This window comes from Odontesthes bonariensis, chromosome 21 (assembly GCF_027942865.1).
Source record: "Odontesthes bonariensis isolate fOdoBon6 chromosome 21, fOdoBon6.hap1, whole genome shotgun sequence".
Taxonomy (NCBI): domain Eukaryota; kingdom Metazoa; phylum Chordata; class Actinopteri; order Atheriniformes; family Atherinopsidae; genus Odontesthes; species Odontesthes bonariensis.
Window position 1 is genome coordinate 24,027,904 of NC_134526.1, and position 22,454 is coordinate 24,050,357.

Here is a 22,454-nt window from a genome sequence, read left to right on the forward strand (position 1 = left end):
TTCTTTTGTCACTCATTCATTTACATATACAGTATGTGGTGGGCATGGTTTTGAGGTTGTTTCCATGGAAACAATCACAGAGAGGCAGTGAGGGAGAGTGAAGAGTGAGGGATTGAAAGAGTTAAGAGACTGTGTGTGTTTGCGTGTGTGTGTGTGTGTGTGTGTGTGTGTGTGAAACAGAGATGATTTTACCCGACATAAACATTCCTGGTTTCTTGCATAAAACACACCTGCACACTCCCACACATGTTAACCATGATCACCGCGAGAGAATACACCGTGGAGAGGCTGCAAGTGGTGTGTGCTGTTAGTCAAAGGAAGGCGGAATTATTGCACTTGACAGAAAGGACAAGGCTTTAGCTCACACACACCCAGAAAATCCGCACACGCAAATGCAAACTGCATTGTTTGCCTGTGTGCCGTCGCTCTTTATCCCTCTCTGTAAAGTGTGTTCCGGGTTCAAAGTTCAAAAAACTGTTTTCGAGCAGCTATTTTTGCCATTTGACATTATTCGATCACGATCTGACAAGGAGGATAGAGAACTTTTTTCTTTTTTTACCTTTGCCTTTGCAGCCCTTCATGCAGATATCTCTATCAAGCTAGAAAAGAAAAAGGCTCGTTAAATTTGTTCGGATACACCGAAATCTAAAACTGACAGGTTAAAGCAGGAGTTTGTTGAGTTGCTTTTCTTTTTTAAGGCGTTATGCTCTATTTAGAATGCCTAATAAAACTATAGAGAACCGCAAGTGTCCTCGGTGGAATTCCTGGAATTTCTTGGTCCGTCACACCCAAACTACCAAATCCAGATTCTGCTGATTGGTAGAAGACCTCACCCAGCGGAAGCAGTTGTAAATAACTACCTTGTGTCTTGAAATATTCCGTTAAAGGGCCAACTGGTGTGTTAAATGTGACAACAAGGTTTCGGACGAAACATTAGTTTGGGAGGAGTTGAGCGTGACCGTGTGCTGCCTTGTGTTAAACAGACGAATATGACGGTGATGTCAATCTTCCAAACTAACTTACCATTAGAGAGCTGTTCCTTCAATACTGAATAACTAAAACTTCATGCACTGGCTGTTGCAGAGTTTGAACATGTAACATTTAACTTGTAGAATGACCGTACAGAGGATTCGCTGAAAAGAATGTTTCTCAGTTTTGTCTAAAAATCATCGTCTGCTGCTCTGCTCAAATGTTTGTCTGCAAGTATGAGTAATGGACGAAATATTTGTCTGTTTATGGAGAAGCTGGTTAGACTTTGGCTGACTTCAGCTATTTTTTTTTTCTATGTCATGTGGTGGGTTTGAAAACACGCTTGCGTTGAAAAATTATGGCAAACCTTAAAACCCGAAGCCTTCATTTCTAGGAACCTGAGACATTCACATGAATGGATGGATGAGTATATGCAATGAATAGAACGAGTTTCCACTGACAAGATCCTTTTTTCCAGCAAGCGCTCCACTCATCGTCTGAACCTGAATCTCTGTCTGTCCCTCTCATTGTTTCCCTCTTCAGGTACCTGATGAATGTGACGTTTGAGGGGCGTAATCTGTCGTTCAGCGAGGACGGATACCAGATGCACCCCAAGCTTGTCATCATTCTGCTCAACAAAGACAGACAGTGGGACAGGGTGAGACAGAGAGAGTGTGTGTGCATGCAGTTGAATATTTCTGGTCTCTAATTATTTATTTTTTTTGGCTTTTACACGACAGTCAAGCCCCACTCTCTCTGATGTTAACAGAGAAACAATGGGTGAACTCTTAAAATATGTATAAAGCCAGAGTCAGTGAGTTAGTCATTTGCCTGGAAAGTCCATAAGTGTGTGTTTCTGTCTGGATCTCTTATCATCTGATTTTCACTTTTTAAGCATTTTAAGCCCTGAGCTTCAAAGGCGCTCCTTTTGATTAGATATTATCAGCGCAGCGAAGGTGCCTTTGAGCGCGACAGTTCAGCAAAAGCTTCAGAGTGCTGATGGGCAAAGAATGATTTAAAAACCTGGTAAACACTTTCATGCTACCTATCCTTTCAGCAAAATCCTCCTTCGCTCCGTGCGCGCTACACTCAAGAATTGCCAGGAATCATTTCAGGAAAAAAGTGAAAATTCTTTTCGTAACTTGAATAGCCGTGTCGGTGGGATACTATTTAAGATCACGTCTAAGTATAACTTAAAAAAAAGAAAGCCTCAAGGGCCCTATTGTGCATACAGTAGTGGAGGAAAACCACACACTTGGCAAAGAATGAAATATGCATGCATTTTCATGCACACTATGCGCACAACAGTCTGCAGCTGCCATTACTGAAAAATGACACTCACAGCTTTCATTAGTATAATATCACATGAGAAAGTTGTTGTTTTAAGAGGGGACATGTCACATTTTTCACATTGTTCGCGGCCAGTCTTTTCTACATGCTTGATTGCATTTGTAGTTTTGTCACTCAATGCATCGCCTTTAGGAGATTCGGATTATGGATGTGCCAATCAAAATGTTCTGTCCCCAAAGCTGATCTAAGTTGTTTAAGATTGAGCATCTGCCCCTAATAAGTCTCCATCTAATGCTTAAGCTTTGTTCTGCAGCACATAGTTTCAAACCATAACTATGTGAAAGTCATATATCCTTGACACCCCAAAAGCTCTGCGATGCAGAGGGGGCTATTAACCCGCTCTTCTTTCATTTTTTAAAGAAACACAACCGGTCATCTTAAAATGTCAGAGGTTTACATAAAGCTCAAAAAAATTCTACAAATTGCAGCTTGAATGTTTTTGTTTTTAATTCAAACTCTTTTTGAACCGCTCATGTAGCACTAAAAACTCTCACTTTCACCGTCAGTAATGAGTGGGTCATCTGGAGCGATGAAATCAATCACCCTCTCCTTAGTTCCTCTTGCTTCATCGCTGTCCCGTGGAGACTTCTCTCTTCTATTTAAAATATCCTGCAGTGTGTGTTGCTCAGTCAAACCTTAGCCCGGGTTAGCTGAGGAAAACACACCGAGCATTCAGTCAGGTGTTTGAAATGTAGCCGCCTAATTCAAATGGCTGCATTTAAAGCTGCAGTCTGCAACTCTTTTTCAAGCATAATGCCTGGAACTGTCCGGGGATTCTGAAAGTAGTACATTAAATACCCCAATACAAAAAAAAATAGTTCTCTAGGTCCCCTATATGTCCCGCTAGGTCCCTCCAAAGCCAGCAGGTTTGTTTACAAAATTGCAGACCGGACCGGTAAAAGGTAACCAATCAGGTTACGAGCTGGGCTCTGCTGCCTGTCAGTCACCGATTGTGCACGCGCGATACAAGGTAGGCTCGTCCCCACGCTTATTTATCTAGACTATTGAACTTCATTACGGGCTAGTCTACTTACTGTGTCTTCCATGATCGCAAATGACAGGTGAGTTGATGAATGAGGAGTCGTGTAAGCGCATCTGGCGTGCACGTAGACGTGCACGAGTTCTCATGTGTTTTGATGGGGCGGGACAGGAAGTTGAATAACTTTTTATTTTTCGGTTAAAAAATAAGCATTTCTTGCATTTTGCGACTACGGAGGTCACCGTTTTCAACTTCAAGCGTTCTGATAGATCATGTAAACTCTTAAAATGCCAAAAAGTAGGACTTTACGTATGACAACAACAAATCCTGCAGACTGCAGCTTTAAAGAAGCTCCGTCACTACTGCCTTTCAAAGTACTCGAATCGCAGACATTATTGGCAGCTGTTGGACTTTTCTGGTTTTCCATTTGAAAATATTTCCACACACCAGACATGTTGGCAAGCTCCAGACATATCTCCTCACAGCGGCCGTATTTATGCTGCAACATGAGATACATCTATGGATGAAGCAGAATGTGTATCACATTCCTTGACTGGTAGTTAACATCCAGATGATGCTGAAGGCTTTAGCTTCACGCTCCAATCAGATTTAAGGTGTCACTCCCCAAAAAACAGAATTTTAGTTTCTTGCTATGTCCATCCAGATTTGCTAAAGACCATTCTGAATTATCAACAAACTATATGACACTTATCAAAGAATTTACAAAATTAGCAAAACTCAAATAAGTGCATCATCTCCATGTACCTGTGGGAGTTACCGCTACAAACTCCATTTTCCTCCCACAGAACAAAGACGCACAGGCTCGGATGATTGCCGACTTTTGATTATATGTATGCAAATGATTACCTGTCTCTACATGTCAGCCCAGGGATTGACTGGCAGTCTGTCCAAGGTGTCTCAGAAGGTATTGGCTTTAGCTCTCAAGGATAAGCAGGTATAGTTACAAGATGGGGAGATTAAATTGAAACTATACAATCCATTTTAAAGGAAAGCGCGTATGCAAGGTTTGAGCACGGAACTGTGCCAGAGGCCTTTAAACTAGAGGTTGAAAGTTCAGTTATAAGAGGGATGTAGTATTGGCCGACTTGCATTTGTGCATATATTAGTGAATGAATGAAAAATAATTCAGTCAAACGTTACTCAGTCCGCTTTCTTTCAATGAACCCAGCTTTTAAATTGCGTTGGTTGGTAAGATAGAAAGAAAAAATAGAAAAGTCTCCAACATTGGGCAGTAGAGATGATGTTTTTGTACACTCAGCTCTATTAAACCTGAGTCACACTCTTTATCACCAACATTAAATTAACTTGAAGCGCCGCACCACCTGCCAAGTCACCAGCAAGCATTGATGTTTACTGATGCTCCTCTTTCATTGTTTCTGTCCTGCAGACTGACTCATTTGACTCTCCCCGCTCTTTATTCTCAGTATTTCTGTCTTTCTTCCTCCGCCTCTCTAATCTATATTCTGTCCTCTGATCAGAGAAGAAGGTGAGCTGCTCCCCTACTGCCCCCCACCTCTCTCTTTTTTTCCCCATTCTCCTCTCGCAGCCCTCCTCTCTTCCACCTTCTCCTCCTTCCCTCTCGCTCATGTTTAATTCTGAGCTTGACTTCCAGCTGAACCGCTTTTCCTGGATTTTAATGAGTTCCAGCTTCTACAACCATCCCTCCACTCACTACACCTTTGAAGTAGTGTAAAGACTCTGGTAGTGTCCAGTTCCGTTTTCTCCCCTCCAGGCTGATTTTAACTCTTAACTCGACTCTCTCCACCTCCATCTGGGTTTCTCTTATCACTTCTTCCCACTCACCCCTTTTGTCCAGATAGAAAGAGGCTGCATTGTGCCCCCGGGATACACAGCCTCAGCTTGTTCACTGCAGGCTGCCTTGCCAAGTTCGTGCTCCCTGGAGTGCCTTGTGTTTGAACACATTTACATATTTAAATGTGTGCAAACCTGACTTTACACACTCGCACCACAACTCCTTGTCCTATCCTATCCCCTGTTATACAGTGTCCAATTACACATTGATCCATCACCACTTCCACCCACATCTTTCCCTTGATGAAACTGACTGGCACTTCTAGAGGAAAGGGCACATGCAGAATCTCCAGGTACGGCTCTATGTGTGCCATCAGGGGAAAATTGACTAATTGGTGATGCTTGTTCAGCTGAGGAGGGCCATAAGGCCTAGAGAGCCCTCCAGACATGCAGCTGGACACTCCTCCATAGAAGAGCCCATATTTGCATGCATTTGAAGGAGCTCTGTCCTCAGCTTTCTATCTTCATCACACAAACACTCACTTAACTCTTTCTTTCCCCCTTTCTCTCTGCAGAATTATCTTCTCATATCTCTTTTTTTTTATCTAATCCCTCTATCCACTTTTCTCTGTCTCTCTGGACCTTTGCCTCATTGTTTCTCCTCCCGTCATGATCGGAATTCTGCTCTTTCCTCGTCCTCCTGGCTAACCTTGTTTTCATTTTTCTACTCCTGGCCCCAGTCCCCTCCTTTCTTTATTCATAGCTCAGTTTGTCTCTTCCCATTAACTTTCTGTCAGAAAGTACACGTTAGCTGATTGCGATGTTGTTAGGAGATGAACGAACCACAATCAAGCGCAAAAAAAGCTCCGATGTTTTGCCTAAAAGGCAGACACACTGTCTGATGATATGTCTCAAAACGGTGCAGAGTGCATGGCTGCAGTTATTTTTCATAGACTGAAGTCACTGTGGTGAGGAATATAGTCATTTTTCACTTTGAGGCCTGCCAGGTAATGCTCTTTTTCTTGGTGTGTGTTTTGTTGCGTGCGGTGCATCCAGTCTCAGGCAGAAAATATTTGAATACATGCAGTGTTCTCTGTAGCAATGAAGCCAGCCCAAATAAAAACACCTAGAATGACGCGGGTAAAGATAACAAAATATAATCTCGGGCTGTGTAGGATTTTGAAGGCAGTCTGAGTGTCTTTTGCTTTCTGCATGTCTCTGCAGGTGGGTAAATGGGAGAACGGTTCCCTGTCCATGAAGTACCATGTGTGGCCTCGCTATGAACTATATGGGGGGCCAGCAAACAGCGAGGATGACCACCTGTCCATTGTGACATTGGAGGAGGCTCCGTTCGTCATTGTGGAAGACGTTGATCCGCTTAGTGGGACCTGTATGAGGAACACTGTACCCTGCCGGAAACAGATCAAAAAAATGTGAGACTCGAATCTTGGATAAACCAACATTTTCACTCAAGACACATCAATTCAGATCGTTACAGATTAATATTTTGCCCATCTGTCACCGTAGCTCACAGATTCAACTCGGAAGGAACTGATCAAAGCAGTAATGAAATAAGTAAACTGGTGACCGCATAAATTTTGCTTGTGAATGATCTTAGTTTCTTATGGCAGCTTTCCAATGCCGGAGGCAGAATCACTTCACACTTCATCAGTGCGAGAATAACAGTGTTGGACATTCACATTTCCAATTAACAGTAAATGCCAGTTCAGACAGATGTACATTTTATATCAATTAATTATTTATCTGCCTGTCTATGCAGCAATGAGACGAAGGATTCAGGGATCTACATCAAGCGCTGCTGTAAAGGCTTCTGCATCGACATCCTGAAGAAGATTGCCAAGTCTGTCAAATTCACCTATGACCTTTATCTGGTCACTAATGGAAAACATGGCAAGAAAATCAATGGAACCTGGAATGGCATGGTGGGAGAGGTGAGGAGTGTTTGTCCGTCTTCTTTACATGTTTGCTGCCCTCTTTGTCCGTCATTCGTGTTTACTGCCCATGTTGCATATATTCCACAAACAATATTTAGTCGTTGCCAGATTTTAAAGGTCAACAAATAAAAGCCTGTTGGTGTCTTTCAAAGTCCTGCGTGTGTAAATTAGACGACAGTCTCATCTGTAATTTGTTGACAAGGCTCGCAAATGAAGGCTGCACCTAATTCACACTCTGTGACACCATTAGCCATGTTACTGCTTTGTGAAACGTGCACGGTGTTAGGAATTTGAACAATCCGTTCGTCTGGGTGCACTGCAGGAAGGCACTGGCATATTTGGCATCGAGTCAGCGAAGGACAGGGGGATGACTGTGAAATATTTGGGCTCAGGACAGAGAAACGTTGCAACATAAAACAAGCTTTGGTACACAGGGACGTTGGCATTGCTGCAGAATTAATATTTGATCTGCAAATAATCACAGAAACAACAAATCGTGCAGAAAAAAAAGGACAGATGCTGTTTGTGACCTTGTGTAGTTTTAAAATCAGGATTTAAATGTTTTACAACATTGTAATGGATTTTAATACTTTTACGAAACATCATATCTATCCCAGTTTTTTTTCTGCTTGCTCTGTAAATTTACATCCAAATTGCCAAAGATGATTAAGGGTGATGATTAAGATAAATATTCCTCTATGAGATTGAAAATCATCCTTGACATAACCACTGACAAGGTGTTGGCCACCATAGGTTCATCTTTTCTCAGATAGATGTTCAACTTTCAAACTGCTGGTTTCCTGTGTGACATCTCGTGAGATTACACCAGATCACGCGAGATCGCGTTAGAAATCAGGCACAGATCTTGCAGCAAAGTGTCTTTATTGTATAATTTTGCGAGCCTCCATTTAAAAGCCAAACTTTAGATTATCATTTCAAAGTCAAGACGACTGGAAATACGACCAAAGTAGGGAGGTTAGGTAGCTTGCTCTAGGGTGCATAGATTTCAGTCAGCTGCCACAATTCACTTTGGACTTGAAACGATGTTCTAATCAACATTGGCCTAATAGCAGGGTCACAGTCAGTTCAAATACTTAAACCTATAAGAGTCAGCTGTGCTTCTGCTGACTGATTTTGTCTATTTCTTAATGAGGGAAATGTCAACCGGATCAATAGTACCCTAATGGTCCCAAGCTGGAAACATGCAAAGAGCCTTACATAACTCACATAAATAACCTTCAGAAGTCACACACAAAATCATATGTCCATTTTTTTTCCCCCTTAGTGACACATTGGCGACTCAATTCTCATTAACCTGACCCATTTCATTTCTTGAATTAAGCTTTTATAGTCATCCTGCCAGCGTCTTTAGTGGGCACCCGGGCTGTAAATGTGGTCCCCAGTAATAAACTCTATCACCCTGACTAAAAGCACGGTAATGCACATTGTCCTTCTCACCTCCGCCGACGAGTGGTCGTTAGGAAAAGGAAGGGCTGCATTCATCTACTTCTCTCGCATACACAGACACATGCAGACACAAGGGACACATGAGCATGAACGGTCGCAGAGAGGAGAAAGCACATGCATGCATGCACACAGAGAAGCTTAGTGACGTTTATCGGTGATCCCAGAAGAAGCTCGATAAGGTCTAATAATGCGCATCACAATAGTTTTGACATGTGCTGTACCTCACAAGGCTGACCTGTGTCCTTCTCCAGCTGGATCACTGCCAAAACTACACTATATCTCAAACTGTTAATGGGCCGATATCCAGACTGACACGACAGAAAGGAAAATTAATGAATGCTCAGACGAAGGCCTGCACCTTGTCCCGACTCGATCCCGGTAGTCTGTGGCAGGTTTCATTGACTTGTACTGCAGCTAAGACTTCTAATCTAGACTACGAGAAGCTATACACTTGATTACACAAATTTAGCCTCGCTAGGAGAGTCACATAAATACATTGGCACACACATACACCAGCCAAGACGCTTAAACGCACATACACACACACCGAAAGCAGATCCTCGCTCAATCATTCTCAATAACACCCACATGGGTCACTTTCATAACGCGGATAGAACAAGTTGTAGGAGGGAGATGGAGAGAGCGCACGGAGAGAGGGGAAGTGAGTGCACTGCTGGATGCACTCGTTCTCTTCCCCAGGGACATGCTGGCACATTCAGGCACACACACACACACACACACACACACACACACAAGAGAGAAAATGCACATCTATACTTAAATGCTGACAGAATAAACATGATTGAAAAGTTAGAAATGCACAGATGCACACACACACAAACACTTGGGGAGAAATTGCGGATAATGCGCGAAGCAGATGTGTAATAGTCTCCCCGCCATTAAAGGTCCACTTCACAGGTGGGGAGCAAAGGTTTGATCACTTCTCTTTCTTTCTGTCTTTTTCCCCTTATGACTCACACACATGTGCTCACATACAAACTCCAGCATTGAAGCACAAAGTGGGGCTTTGACTCACATAGTCACAAATGCCTTATCAAGTCCCAGTGACAACCACGTCCCACTTTACTCCTACGCTTTAAGGCTCTAAAATTTGGGACTAAATATACAACCTGTGTGGAGGTCCTGAAGGGAGGGAGGCAGGTAGAGGAAGGCATTGGGCCGGCTATTTCAAGCAGCCATGACCCACTGTGGTAACCCACTTTCATCCCCCCTCCTTCTGTCTTTCTCCCTCTTTCTGTCCCCCGGTGAGCATCACGAGTGTCCACTCGGAGAGCTGTGTGTGTGGAAAGTGTGTTGGCCGCCTGTCTCTGCTCGATGTGCTCTATCTTTGTCTCCAATGCCTCCATTTCCATGCCTCCCTTTGCCTCGCTCCCTTGTTTTAATTCTTGGTCCGCTTTTAGAAAAAGTATCTACTTTCTGTTGACATGTCCCCCTCTGCTGTTTTGTCAAATTCTACAAGCTGCATTTCCCTCACTACATTTTGAAAGCTAACAGAGAGAGTGCTTTAATCTCCTGCATGCTTTATATTTGTTAATAAAAAAGGACAAAACAAACTGTGATAGAACTCTTGCGTTTTAGGAGCTGAGGCTAAAACCTCATAGTTACTCTTGATGCATGCGATCAATCAAAAGACTTCCTCTTAAAGGCGCAGACACATTTAGTTACACTCAGTGACCTAAAGCAACAAAACAAAGTAGAATTGCAGAAAAACTCTATTTCAGGAAGGGTAACATCTTGGTACTTTGGAACTTCTGGTCTCTTGTATGCATGCCCACATTTTCTTGCCGTACCTTTCAAATTTTCCAACAGAATTTACCCACACTTGAAAAGACTGAATAACCGAACCTGATGTCTGTGATTGCTATTTTTAATCCTGCCTTATGAATCGAAGCTATTCTTAACCGTTTTGATTACATTTGTTTTGCTATCATTGCCACGGCACAGACATTTCCCCTCAGGAAGAAGTTGAAGCTTTCGCACAGATGACATTTTAAATCACAGTCCATCCATTGCCTGACAGGGGCCTCTGCAGCTGATGGATGGATTACCAATGTTAAGATAACAGCTGGATAATGGATGCTTTTTCTCTCTGTCTTTCACCTCTTGCTCAGGTGGTGCTAAAAAATGCCCACATGGCTGTCGGATCCTTGACCATCAACGAGGAGAGGTCCGAGGTCATTGACTTTTCCGTTCCCTTCATCGAGACGGGAATTAGCGTCATGGTTTCCCGCAGTAACGGCACTGTTTCCCCTTCGGCCTTCTTAGGTGAGGAATGCAGTAACCAGCGATCGAAATCTAGAGAAAAGTTACAAGTTGCACCAAGGGAGGAGCCGGGAGGACACGTTTTGATCTTAAACTGCATACGAAGGAGAATTGTAGCTACTAGGTCTGAAATGTGTAATCATCATATTCTTAGTCAATACATTTAGTCCACAACTCACCGTGATGTGATTGCTGTTTAAGTATAGGCCAGGACTATTTCTTGAACATTTTTTTTCTTTTTAAAATCGCAAAATTGTCACAAACTACTTTTGTCAGTTTAAATTCTCCCGAATTTAGAAGAATTTCGGAATGATAATCAGCTGTTTTTCTGTTCCATAAACTTTCCAAACTCTTCAGTTTTTTGTTGAAATCCCTTTGACCTTCTTTAGAATCTGGAAGCTAAATGTGATTTCATGAATTCGAGCGACGATAGCCAAGTTTTTGTGCATTTGCACTATGAGGAGGTACTCTAGATTGTATGGCTAACCGCTTTTTTTTTCTTTCTTTTCGCTCCCTGTGTTTTTGCCCTCTCATATTTCCCACTCCTACTTCATTTCACTGTTGCTTCCTTCCTCTTCTCAATCTGGCACGCTGCATTTGCATATCTCTCTTACCCTCTCCTCTCTCGCTCCATTTTCTCTTTCTCTCTGCCGCCCTCGCTCAACTGAAACTCTTCCTCCCTCCCTCCCTCCTTCCTCACGCCCCTTGTTTCTTCCCCACCTTCTACGTCCTTACAACCCTTTCCCTCTCTTCTCATAATCCCTCATCTTCCTTGCATCCCTTCATCTTTCCCTCTTCTCCCCCTCTCACCCTTCAGAGCCCTTCAGCGCAGATGTGTGGGTGATGATGTTCGTGATGCTCTTGCTGGTGTCAGCAATTGCTGTGTTTATATTCGAGTACTTCAGCCCTGTAGGCTACAACCGCTGTCTGGCTGACGGCAGAGGTAAGCGGCCCGAGTTCAACTCACACAAAAGCACACCTGCCGACATGCACACAGACACAGGCTTGCAACCTGCCGGGGGGGTGACCTGTTTCAAGATATAAATATAAATATATGCAGGCATTTTCTATCAAAGTATTCAAGTCCTGTTGCCTTCCAAAGCTCTCAGTCATTTTGCTCAAAATATACCAGACGGGAAGGCATGCGTAGGTCGAATTCACCACATAAATCACAACTCATTAATCTGAGGTAAAAACAATCTTTAATCGAGAAATGAAAGTTTTTTCTAAAAAGAAAAACTGGGGGGCAAAAGTCATACTAACATGAGTCTGATGACACAAGATGTTCCAGTGAATCCGATCCAAATGATCACGCTTCTGACACACGTGATAATCTTGTCTGAGAAGTCAGGAGACGCTGACAGACCCATTAAAACGTCCTCCACACAGAACATGAGCTTTTCCCCTCACTGTAAACTCTGTCAGTTTAAAAAAAAGTCTTTTGTTCCTACCTCTGTTAAAGCTTTAAACAAATCTGTTGCAGGTTAAAGGGATAGAGCAATAGTTTTATTGTGTTTCACCATAGGGTTATATGCAATATGGGCTATTTGTTTTGGCTGTGCAAGATTTTGTACGGCATTGGGAATAGTCTTCAATTTATTGTCGAAATTATCTTTCACTGTAACTCTGAGTCCAACCCAAATTTCCCCATGGCATTGTACCTCACTGTACTGTATCGTATCAACACATGTTGTGTCATGTAGTGTTTTTGGTCATATATCACATTGTTTGTGTTAATGCATTGTAATATAATGCCCCCCCCCTTATAGATCTCCGAAAGATAAAAATAATGATGATAAAACCACACACACACACAGCCGACCCAATTTTTTAAGGATGTCAAAATATGGCAATTACACAGAGGAGGTCATGGTGTGTTTGTTTGCTTCAGATAGGTGCGGAATCGCTCATGGTTCATTTCTGTTTCAACAGATGTGCTTGACCAGCTGTTGAGAATTTTTAGAAAAGATGACGTAACAACTGCACCTCCTACAAGGCTGCAAGTTACACTGTAGCTGCTGGCTCTTTATTTGAAGTAGAGATGTATTTCAAATCTCACTCAGGCCTTGTGGGACAAGATAACTTACTGTATTTCATGTTGGCCTTCTTGTTTTGATGCTTTTGAATTTAAGGGTGAGAAAGATGTAAGTCTAGAAAAATAGGCTTGAGTATTTAGATAAAGGAAATGACAAACTTTAAGGTCATCTCATTAAGTTTTTTGGTATTAAGCACTTCAGAGCTCCAGAATCCAGGATGTGCTTGTCTGTTTCCTATTTAGTTATCTGTTTAGATTGTCATTATCAGTATTATAGTATTATTAGTAGAAGTAGTAGTAGTAGTATTAGTGTTTGAAGCAGTGGTAGTTTTAGTAGTTGTAAGACCAACACAGACGGAATAAAAGAAAAAGAAAAAAAATCCAAGTACTATCTAGTCCACCAAATTTCAGCATTTTCAGAGGAATGAGAATCAAATAAAGAATCTTTGCCCGTGAAGTCTACAAACGAGGCTTCAGAAGTATGCAGGGAGCATGGCGGCAGGTAACTTGCTCCATCAGACAAAGGCTAATGCTCCATCGAGTCATTTTCTCTGAGCAGTCAAGTGTAAGCTCAGATGCAAGGCAGATGATGCTTCCTCTCTGTAAAAATACGAGCATAAACTCTATTGTACGAACCTTCTTTTGCGGTGCACAAATACTGACATAGACATACAAATATTCTGCAGGCCGCCTCCATATACAGACCAGCCGTTCTCACTGACCTAATGCCTTTATTCCCATCTCCTTCTCCTCCTCCTCCTCTCCCCCCACCTCCTCCTTACTACCCTGCATTTTTTTTTTTTTTCATTTTATGGAGCTGTATCTCAGTGCATACCACTCAGCGCACCACTTGTCCTGCTTTCGTCACACTGGACAAGTCATTTGCATTCATTTCCATATTTCTCAAAGTCACATGTTAGGTCTGACAGCAAGGGGTTAGTTTTGTTTTAGATCTCCTCAGCCAAAAAAGATGAGACATGAAAAAAAAAAAAAAAAAAAATCAATGTCTCCCACAACTCTGTCTCTGATGTGTCTAAATATAGACAATGGTTATCTTCTTTCATTCCTCTCATCCTTCATCGCCTTCTGGAGAAGATGCACTCCTCCCTAAAGCACTGTTCTCCTCTGTGTGGCTCCTTGTTCTTTCTGCTTGGAGCATAGTGGGAGTTTGGTATCGTGAAGAGCACAGATCGAAGTTTGGAGTTAGAGGATTTGATGCAGTAACCTATGAATGATTTATATGATTTACCAACTGCACAGTTTAGTGCACTTAAACTTCTCAAAGAAATGTTTTGCACAGTGAAGTCATTTTATCCATTTAAAGGATAAGATCGGTTTTTTGACATTGGGCCCTTGATTTCACATTATAACATGATGTTCTACTCACCCCTGCTTGTTGTTGAACATTTGGAGCTGTTCCGAAGATATTCGCGAGGCGTCTGGCTGCTCTCTTGAGATATTCAGCCATGAAACGGTTTCCTATGGGCAAGCTTATACAGGCACAAACTATGCTGTTTATAATTTATTAATTACTCTACACTAGCACTGATAACGTGGAGGTGCGTCGCTTACTTAAAAAAATCCGGGTTACTGTAATTTTGATTTTTTTTGTCGTAAAGTGGGTGTTACTGACGTCCTCGTCGTGCTACTGCCACAGACAGCCCACAGACCTGCTGCCTATTTATTCATTCGGCTAAAATTCAAATTTAGTAACCCGGATTTTTTTAAGTAAGCGACGCACCTCCACGTTATCAGTGCTAGTGTACAGTAATTAATAAATTATAAACAGCATAGTTTGTGCCTGTATAACGTTGCCCATAGGAAACCGTTTCATGGCCGAATATCTCAAGAGAGCAGCCAGACGCCTCGCGAATATCTTCGGAACAGCTCCAAATGACCGACAACAAGCAGGGGTGAGTAGAACATCATGTTATAATGTGAAATCAAGGGCCCAATGTAAAAAAACCGGTCTTATCCTTTAAACAAAGCAAAATGCAACAACAGACACCCACATGCTCGCAGACACGTTCACACATACCCACGCAAACATTATGAACCAACTGCTTATCACAGCACAACGGCAGCTTGTTGATTAACCAAACCAAACACAATCCCAAATAGATAACAATATATACAGCTTGGTATGTATGCTCCAAATGCTGGCTCGGAAAAAACAATTCAGATTTGTCGCCTTCTTTAATTTTCTCTCACCGTGTTTCCTCCAGAGCCTCACGGCCCATCTTTCACCATTGGTAAAGCCATCTGGCTGTTGTGGGGTCTGGTCTTCAACAATTCCGTGCCAGTGCAGAACCCCAAAGGCACCACCAGTAAAATCATGGTGTCAGTGTGGGCCTTCTTTGCTGTCATTTTCCTGGCCTCCTACACTGCTAACCTGGCTGCCTTCATGATCCAGGAGGAATATGTGGACCAGGTATCGGGTCTCTCAGACAAAAAGGTAAGGTTTAAGGGTTTCTAGTTGGTGCTCTGCCACTCTCAACTGTACACTTAAAAGTAGATGGGAACATTTTTTTCATGCCTGTCTTTCTGTTTTTTTCTTCTGTCTTTAGTTCCAGAGTCCCAATGACTTTTCCCCTCCGTTTCGGTTTGGTACCGTTCCCAACGGGAGTACTGAGAGAAATATTAGGAACAACTATCCAGAAATGCACTCCTACATGACAAAGTTCCATCAGAGAAACGTCAACGACGCTTTGGCGAGTCTAAAGGCTGGGTGAGGACTTTCACATGAAATTGGCTATTTCAGCATAGTTTTAAAAACAAGTTTAGGGCTGTTACACACCAACTAAAAGTGAAGAACTGGTGGCGATGAGAGGTTCCCTGCTGGGTTTCCTCTCATCGCACCTATATTTGTATCAGATGAAAAAAAAGATGTAGACGGATCTGACAGTTGTGATGACAGGTTAGAGACAGACAATCAGTGACACTGAAGACGTGCCCAATGGCTGATTGTTGGCTTGGTGTGCCAGAAAGAGCAAGGAAAAGGCTTTTTATTAACCTGAGCAATGTGAACACATTATCTCGGATGGTGGCCAGTGGCCACAGTAAGTGAACTGCCTTGTCATATAGGACACATAAACTATTATTAAATCGAAGCAGTATGAAAAGACTCACAAAAGTCCAAAGCACAAGCACAGAACTTAAGACCAAGATACACTGACATGAATCTGTGTCAGAATCTTTCTGTAGGCTTATATTACAATGTTTTCCGGCCAATGTTTCTTTTGTTTTCTGTTCCCGTTTGGTTAGGTTCAGGCAAAAGAAATGTCCTTTGTTAGGTTTAGGAAAAGAAATGGCTCAGACGGCCAGACGTTACTTAAGATAGAATATTAGAAGTGGTGGCGTCAACACCACCTTGGTAACACAAGTCATCGGAGGAGAAGCATATTACTTTACATGGCACCAGCAGTATGTGCCTGCACCACCTAATGCGATGTTTAGAAGTGGTGCTCATGTTGTGCATTTCTGTAAGAGTGCCAAAATGAGAATTTAATAATAACTTTTCACACTAAAAGTCAATAAATGAACCATGACATTGAAGCAGATATCTTTTTAGATGTTGAAGTCTTTGCTTGATGCGCGTTAACACCGTTTTTATTGCAGTGTGTGAAAACAAGAAAATGAAACCGTTTAAGGGAAAACAGGGATTCTGAAAATATGAACCCATATTAAATACCTTGTTTATGTCTCTCTTCAAATAAGCATATTGCAGCTCAATAACCCCAATAATACTCTCACTCCCCCTCTTCAGTTTTCATCAGGCGTTCTTTTTCACCATTCTGCGTGCCAGCTCCAGTCTTTGGCAAACCAAGTGGAAGTCTATTACCCTTATCAGCGGCTTAGTGCTATTTAGCAGGTTAATTGGAATGTTGTAGCTGTGATGTCTGACTTCTAAGTGCTAATTAATTGTAACCTGTCTATCTCTCTTTCTCCTTCTCCCTCTCGCCCCTTTTTCTTTAGCAAATTAGACGCCTTCATTTACGATGCAGCTGTACTGAACTACATGGCCGGCAGGGACGAGGGCTGCAAACTGGTGACCATTGGCAGCGGCTACATCTTTGCCACTACCGGGTACGGCATTGCCATCCAGAAGGAGTCGCTCTGGAAGAGACATGTGGACCTGGCCATCCTGCAGCTTTTTGGAGATGGTGAGGGCACGAGCTGTTTCCTGCACTGTTTTATTCATAGACTTTGCACAGTTTGATGCACTGAGCGAGCAGGGGCTCTGTCGTGCGTACAGCTGTGCTGGTGCGATTAGGATTTTAATTACTTAAAAACGCATCAGACAGTCACAAAGATAAGGCGATGTTTTACCAGCTAACGCAAGGGATCAAAACTTCTCCCTGACCTTGAGGCAAATATAAAAGGATGACTCAAACTTATTTTACCAGTGGTTTTATTTGAATGACTTATCAGTGATGATAACGCTGCACTCACCAGGAAATCGGCTTAAATCTGACAGAATGGTAATGCTGCAAAAAAAGCAAAAGACAATCCGAGGAGGGAAAGAAATAGGACAATAGGACAAGCCGTTGACAAGTTAACAGGTGATATGAACCTGTTTTTTTCAAGGCAAATCAGAATTTTGATACACCTAAAAGAGCGTTGAAGATAATCCTTCATGGCTGTGGAAAACTGCGCACGTGCACCGCCACGTCAAGTGCTGAGAGTGTGTCAAAGTTGAACCAGTGAGTCACTCTAAAAAATGACACATGGGCACAGATGCCACTTGTTTCTAATGTGACTGGTTTATCGCTCAGTTTATTAGAATTATTGCCTCGTTCTCAAATATTAGCGATGAACACAGCGAACACTGGGTTTTTGCTACCAGCAGAAACAATAGCCACACCTTCAGAAATAAGAACTAAGTTGTAGTAATCCATCATAATCCTTTAACAACTAATTCAAGGCTCTTGATTCACCCATCGTTATTAGATGGACAGCCTCATACTTTGCTGTAGGGATATGTAACGATAGCTGTGATTCTCAGGCTTCAAATCTAATGTGCAACCCTTGCATCTCGCCACATTTAATTATGACTAAAGATTCATTGTGTAAGATACGTGGCCCTATAAATGGGATGTTTGGGGGTTAAAACGAAAAACTAAATTGACACACTTGTCCAATAGATAAATGATTGTTAATTTTTTGTGAAAAATCCTCTGCAACCAATGAATGCCTCGAGTCTCGAGCCCTCAAACATCAACATTCAATGCTGTCTAATACAGCATTTGCTCCTGCCTGCGGTGGGTGTTTTACTTCTTCATACAAAAAAGCTTTTTGATTCCTTTGTCCATCGGGACTGTTGTCATGCCCAATGAGGAAACATCATCCAATCAGTTTGGATGCATTTGGCTTAAATTGAGCGCCTGTTCCCCCTCAGTTCTTTGCATTCTCCAATCAGCAGAGGATCAACAAATGTCTGTGCGTCAGTTCCGCTGTGAGCCGTGCGTACTTAGACCTTTACAGATGCACCACCATGTGTGACTAATGAGGTGGTGCTTTGAGCTGTTCCTTTTTCACTTTTTTAAAAGCTAATTTTGCAACTTGTGAGTGGGCCACTATGAACCCACTAAGAACTATATCTCCAACACAGCTTAATTTAACTCTAATTATGTTAATGAACCTCAACTAAAGTATAGACTTGGCCCTTTTCTTTTTGGCAAAAACACTCTGATTGATTGTGCTGTGGCACAGAGCAGGAAGACTAAGAAATGAGCACGTGTCAGAATTCTTGCGGTCTGGACTGTATTTGTGTCAAGTGCAGACTTCTTCCCGTGTAGAAAAGGTTCCTCAGACACTAAGATTCTGGGTCTCGCCCACATTTCTAACTGTACACGCTAAGAGCAAGACAATTTGTGTCTAATTGGGTCTGCAAGTCAAATGTACAGTTATTCCACTCTCATATGAATTATTTCAAATACAGAGAAAAACAGATCAGACACAGCCATTAGGAATGTAAACTGAGATTTAGCTTCGCTTTGGGGACCCTCTGCTTTACGATCGTACTTGCCTTTAAAGGACAAGACCGTTTTTTTACATTGGGCCCTTGATTTCACATTATAACATGATGTTCTACTCACCCCTGCTTGTTGTTGAACATTTGGAGCTGTTCCGAAGATATTCGAGAGGCGTCTGGCTGCTCTCTTGAGATATTCGGCCATGAAACGGTTTCCTATGGGCAACGTTATACAGGCACAAACTATGCTGTTTATAATTTATTAATTACTGTACATTAGCACTGATAACGTGGAGGTGCGTCGCTTACTTAAAAAAATCCGGGTTACTGTAATTTTGAATTTTAGCCGAATGAATAAATAGGCAGCAGGTCTGTGGGCTGTCTGTGGTAGTAGCACGACGATGACGTCAGTAACACCCACTTTACGACAAAAATTCAAAATTACAGTAACCCGGATTTTTTTAAGTAAGCAACGCACCTCCACGTTATCAGTGCTAGTGTAGAGTAATTAATAAATTATAAACAGCATAGTTTGTGCCTGTATAACGTTGCCCATAGGAAACCGTTTCATGGCCGAATATCTCAAGAGAGCAGCCAGACGCCTCTCGAATATCTTCGGAACAGCTCCAAATGACCAACAACAAGCAGGGGTGAGTAGAACATCATGTTATAATGTGAAATCAAGGCCCCAATATAAAAAAAACGGTCTTGTCCTTTAATGGTAGACTGTTCGGGGTTTGTGCTTTTGAAATTCACCCTCGTTCCAGCTCTGGCTTGAGCATTAATGAACAGCAAATATTCATCATAAACGGATCAAAAGTGTCACTGATGGCTGATAACTCTAATTGACTGGCAGAATAGAAACATGCAGTAAAAGTTTGGTAATCGAGAAGATTCATGTGTGTGTGAGTGTTGGACAGTAGCTAGCTTATTTGGACTTGGTCCAGCATGTTGCGAGCATCCTGAACCAAAGACCCTCCGGGGGCCCACTATAGTGTGTCCCAATTAGGGGTGCCAGTATAGCTCCTGGTGTATTTCGACACTGTGCATACGGGTTAGTGTACATGCGTGTGTTGGTGCGCACATGTGAATATGGGTCAGCCCTCTGAAAATGAGAGTATCTGTATGTGTAAGTGAGAATGTGTGTGTGTGTGTGTGTGTGTGTGTGTGTGTTACAGCGATAAAGGGACAGTTGTGTAGAGTTTCTGACACACGTTTATTTTTATCAACCTACATATCATCCAGTTAAAGTCTTCTCTCTGTATTGTTTCTCACTTATCGATCATCGGTTTGATAAGTTTCTATTTGATCAGTTTTCCCAACTTTTTTTTCAACCTTTCCCTCGCCTACGTGTCTGCTCGCAGATGAATATGGGTCGACTTGCAGTAACATCCCCCGGTGCCACAGCAACAGCATTAATACAGGAACCGAGCGCCCCTGTCTCACCCCTCTCAGGATTTCAAAGTCACTTTGCCACGCCTCACCATCCACTCCACTCCTGCTGGCCTAGAAACCAACCGGGCTCACGCAGAGAACCCAGTGGTTCAGTACGAAGGTTGGAAGGGAGTGTGTGTTAGTTTGACGCAGGTCTGAGCAAAAAATACACCACAGCTGTCCTGAAAATTAAACTGCAATTCTAATGACAATTTTTCTGATTCTCTGTTAAGCAGAAAGTCAGCTGAGCCTGATGGCCTTTTTCCCTCGGAACCAATGGAAGACTTGTTGCATTATTCCAGAGATTCTAGTGATGAAACAGTTACTCCTTCCTCTATCCTAGAATGTAAATCTTTAAACATATTACTTTTGGATATCAAGGTCTGCTTTTAGTTATTAGATTTAAGAAAATGAACAGAAGTAGGAATATAGGAAACAGAGTCGAACTGTCCTCCAACGGCTGAGTTGCCATAGTCTCATTTGAATTTTTCAGTGTCCTATATTTTATTCCTCCTCCTATTATTGCCTTCAGCGCAAGGCACAGTGGCAGGTTTGGGAGTATTTTTTTAGGAAATACCTTTAACTCCTGGCTAGGTTTTAATAAGAAGAGCGACATAACTCTTATGCCTTTGCCACCAGTATTATGAAGAAATAACTCGGCACAGCGCACATTTTTGTTTGGAAAAACAATTTCCCTGACAGAAATGTCATATGCATGCTTACATCATCATATTTATCTAACATTGCTTTAACGGTTACAAACTCGTTAAGGTTGGTACATTATTTATTCATTGTGACAGTTTTCAAAAACAGTTACTAATTACTAATTGTAGGAAATGAACAGGCTTAAACAATACTATTAATAGGATGAAATTCACGAGGCTTCTTCAGTCTTGAGGTCAGACAGTGTGGTTATTAACAACTTTAAACACTGCTGTTTGTACTGTAGGCCTGCTGACATTCAAATATAGCTCAGATGAAGTTTTCATAAGTATTTTAGGTGTTTCTGAGTATGTAGAAAAAGAAAAAACACATTCATCATTCTAACGCCCAATCTAAATTCCTCCCCTTGGCCATACCCTACCCCTCTGTTTTTCATTATTGTGGGTAGGGTATGTGCTCCTTTTCCTTTAGGCATCCAAAGCTCCAAATGGCCCCCAGCAGAAGGTCTAGATGACCACTACTTCTTGATCTCCAAAAGAAAAGGGTCACTTTACACCTGGAAAATGGAGGGATGGGTCCAAGTGGTATGGTCATAGGATGGAATGGGTTAGGCCTAAAACACTGTTTGTGGAGGAACAAAAACAAAAAAAGAAATGCTAGTTTCATGGTCCCGCTGCCTCATATATCAACGGTCAAATTCATTCACCTTCATTAATGGTCACTTTTTATAGTATTTGACCCTTTAGAGCAAACAGGATTGTCCTGGATTTAAATCCAATCATCTTACCTTCTTAAAAGCTGAGCTTTGGTGTCCCATTAAGAAGAGAAAGAGGAAATTGCATTTTCCAACTTGAATCTTTTCTACCTTTAAAAATAGATGAATATGAGCAAAATGGCTCCCTAACCTCAAGCAAACTGTCCCAACAAGAGATTCCAGCCTTATACATCAGACGGGTGGTGCGGGAGGTGTGCTGACATGTAGCGACCGAGGCTGAATGTATGCTTAATTAACGAGGGCCTGTCGTGCCGCTGTCGGCTTTGATAGAGAACAGCTTGTGATGAAACAGAAGGTGACCCACAAAGGGACTACAGACGCGGGAACCATCTTCAGACACCTGCACGCAATTATTTGCAGGGAGAAGTGCAAATAAGATTGATATTAAGAGTGACCAGAGGGGTGTGTGTGTGTGTGTGTGTGTGTGTGTGTCTCTTTCTCAGTGTGCCATGAAGGCTTCTAAAAAATTCAGAGCTGGATTTCACTTTTACCCACCCTCATCCCCCCCCTTTCTCTGCCTGTCTCTCCATCGTCTCTCCTCTCTTCTTCTGTTGCATCATTCTCTCCATCCCTCATGTCCTCCAATGCCCATCCTGTTATTACATCATACCCCTCCTCTCTACTTTATGTTTTACATCCATCCCCACTGTTTCACACCCTTTTCTTTAACTAAAATATGTCGGGGAGAAAAAAACGTCCTCCTCTGTCAATCTATGCATCTCTCTTCTTCCTTTGTTATTACTCCATCACCTCTTTACGTCTCCCCCACCCTTCGATCGTCTCACCCAACCTCCTTC

General features: G+C 42.2%; 1 protein-coding gene across 4 annotated transcripts in view; it reads left to right on the top strand.

Annotated features, from left to right (window-relative positions):
* Nucleotides 1–22,454, top strand: part of grin2ba (glutamate receptor, ionotropic, N-methyl D-aspartate 2B, genome duplicate a) — a 117,377-nt gene that overhangs the window by 83,465 nt on the left and 11,458 nt on the right. For all 4 annotated transcript variants that reach the window (XM_075453622.1, XM_075453623.1, XM_075453621.1 and 1 more), the window contains exons 8-15: nt 1,513–1,627; nt 6,296–6,504; nt 6,852–7,023; nt 10,626–10,779; nt 11,594–11,719; nt 15,037–15,266; nt 15,379–15,539; nt 16,787–16,974. In XM_075453622.1, the coding sequence (XP_075309737.1) occupies nt 1,513–1,627; nt 6,296–6,504; nt 6,852–7,023; nt 10,626–10,779; nt 11,594–11,719; nt 15,037–15,266; nt 15,379–15,539; nt 16,787–16,974 (1,355 nt within the window). The remainder of the gene's footprint in view (nt 1–1,512; nt 1,628–6,295; nt 6,505–6,851; nt 7,024–10,625; nt 10,780–11,593; nt 11,720–15,036; nt 15,267–15,378; nt 15,540–16,786; nt 16,975–22,454) is intronic.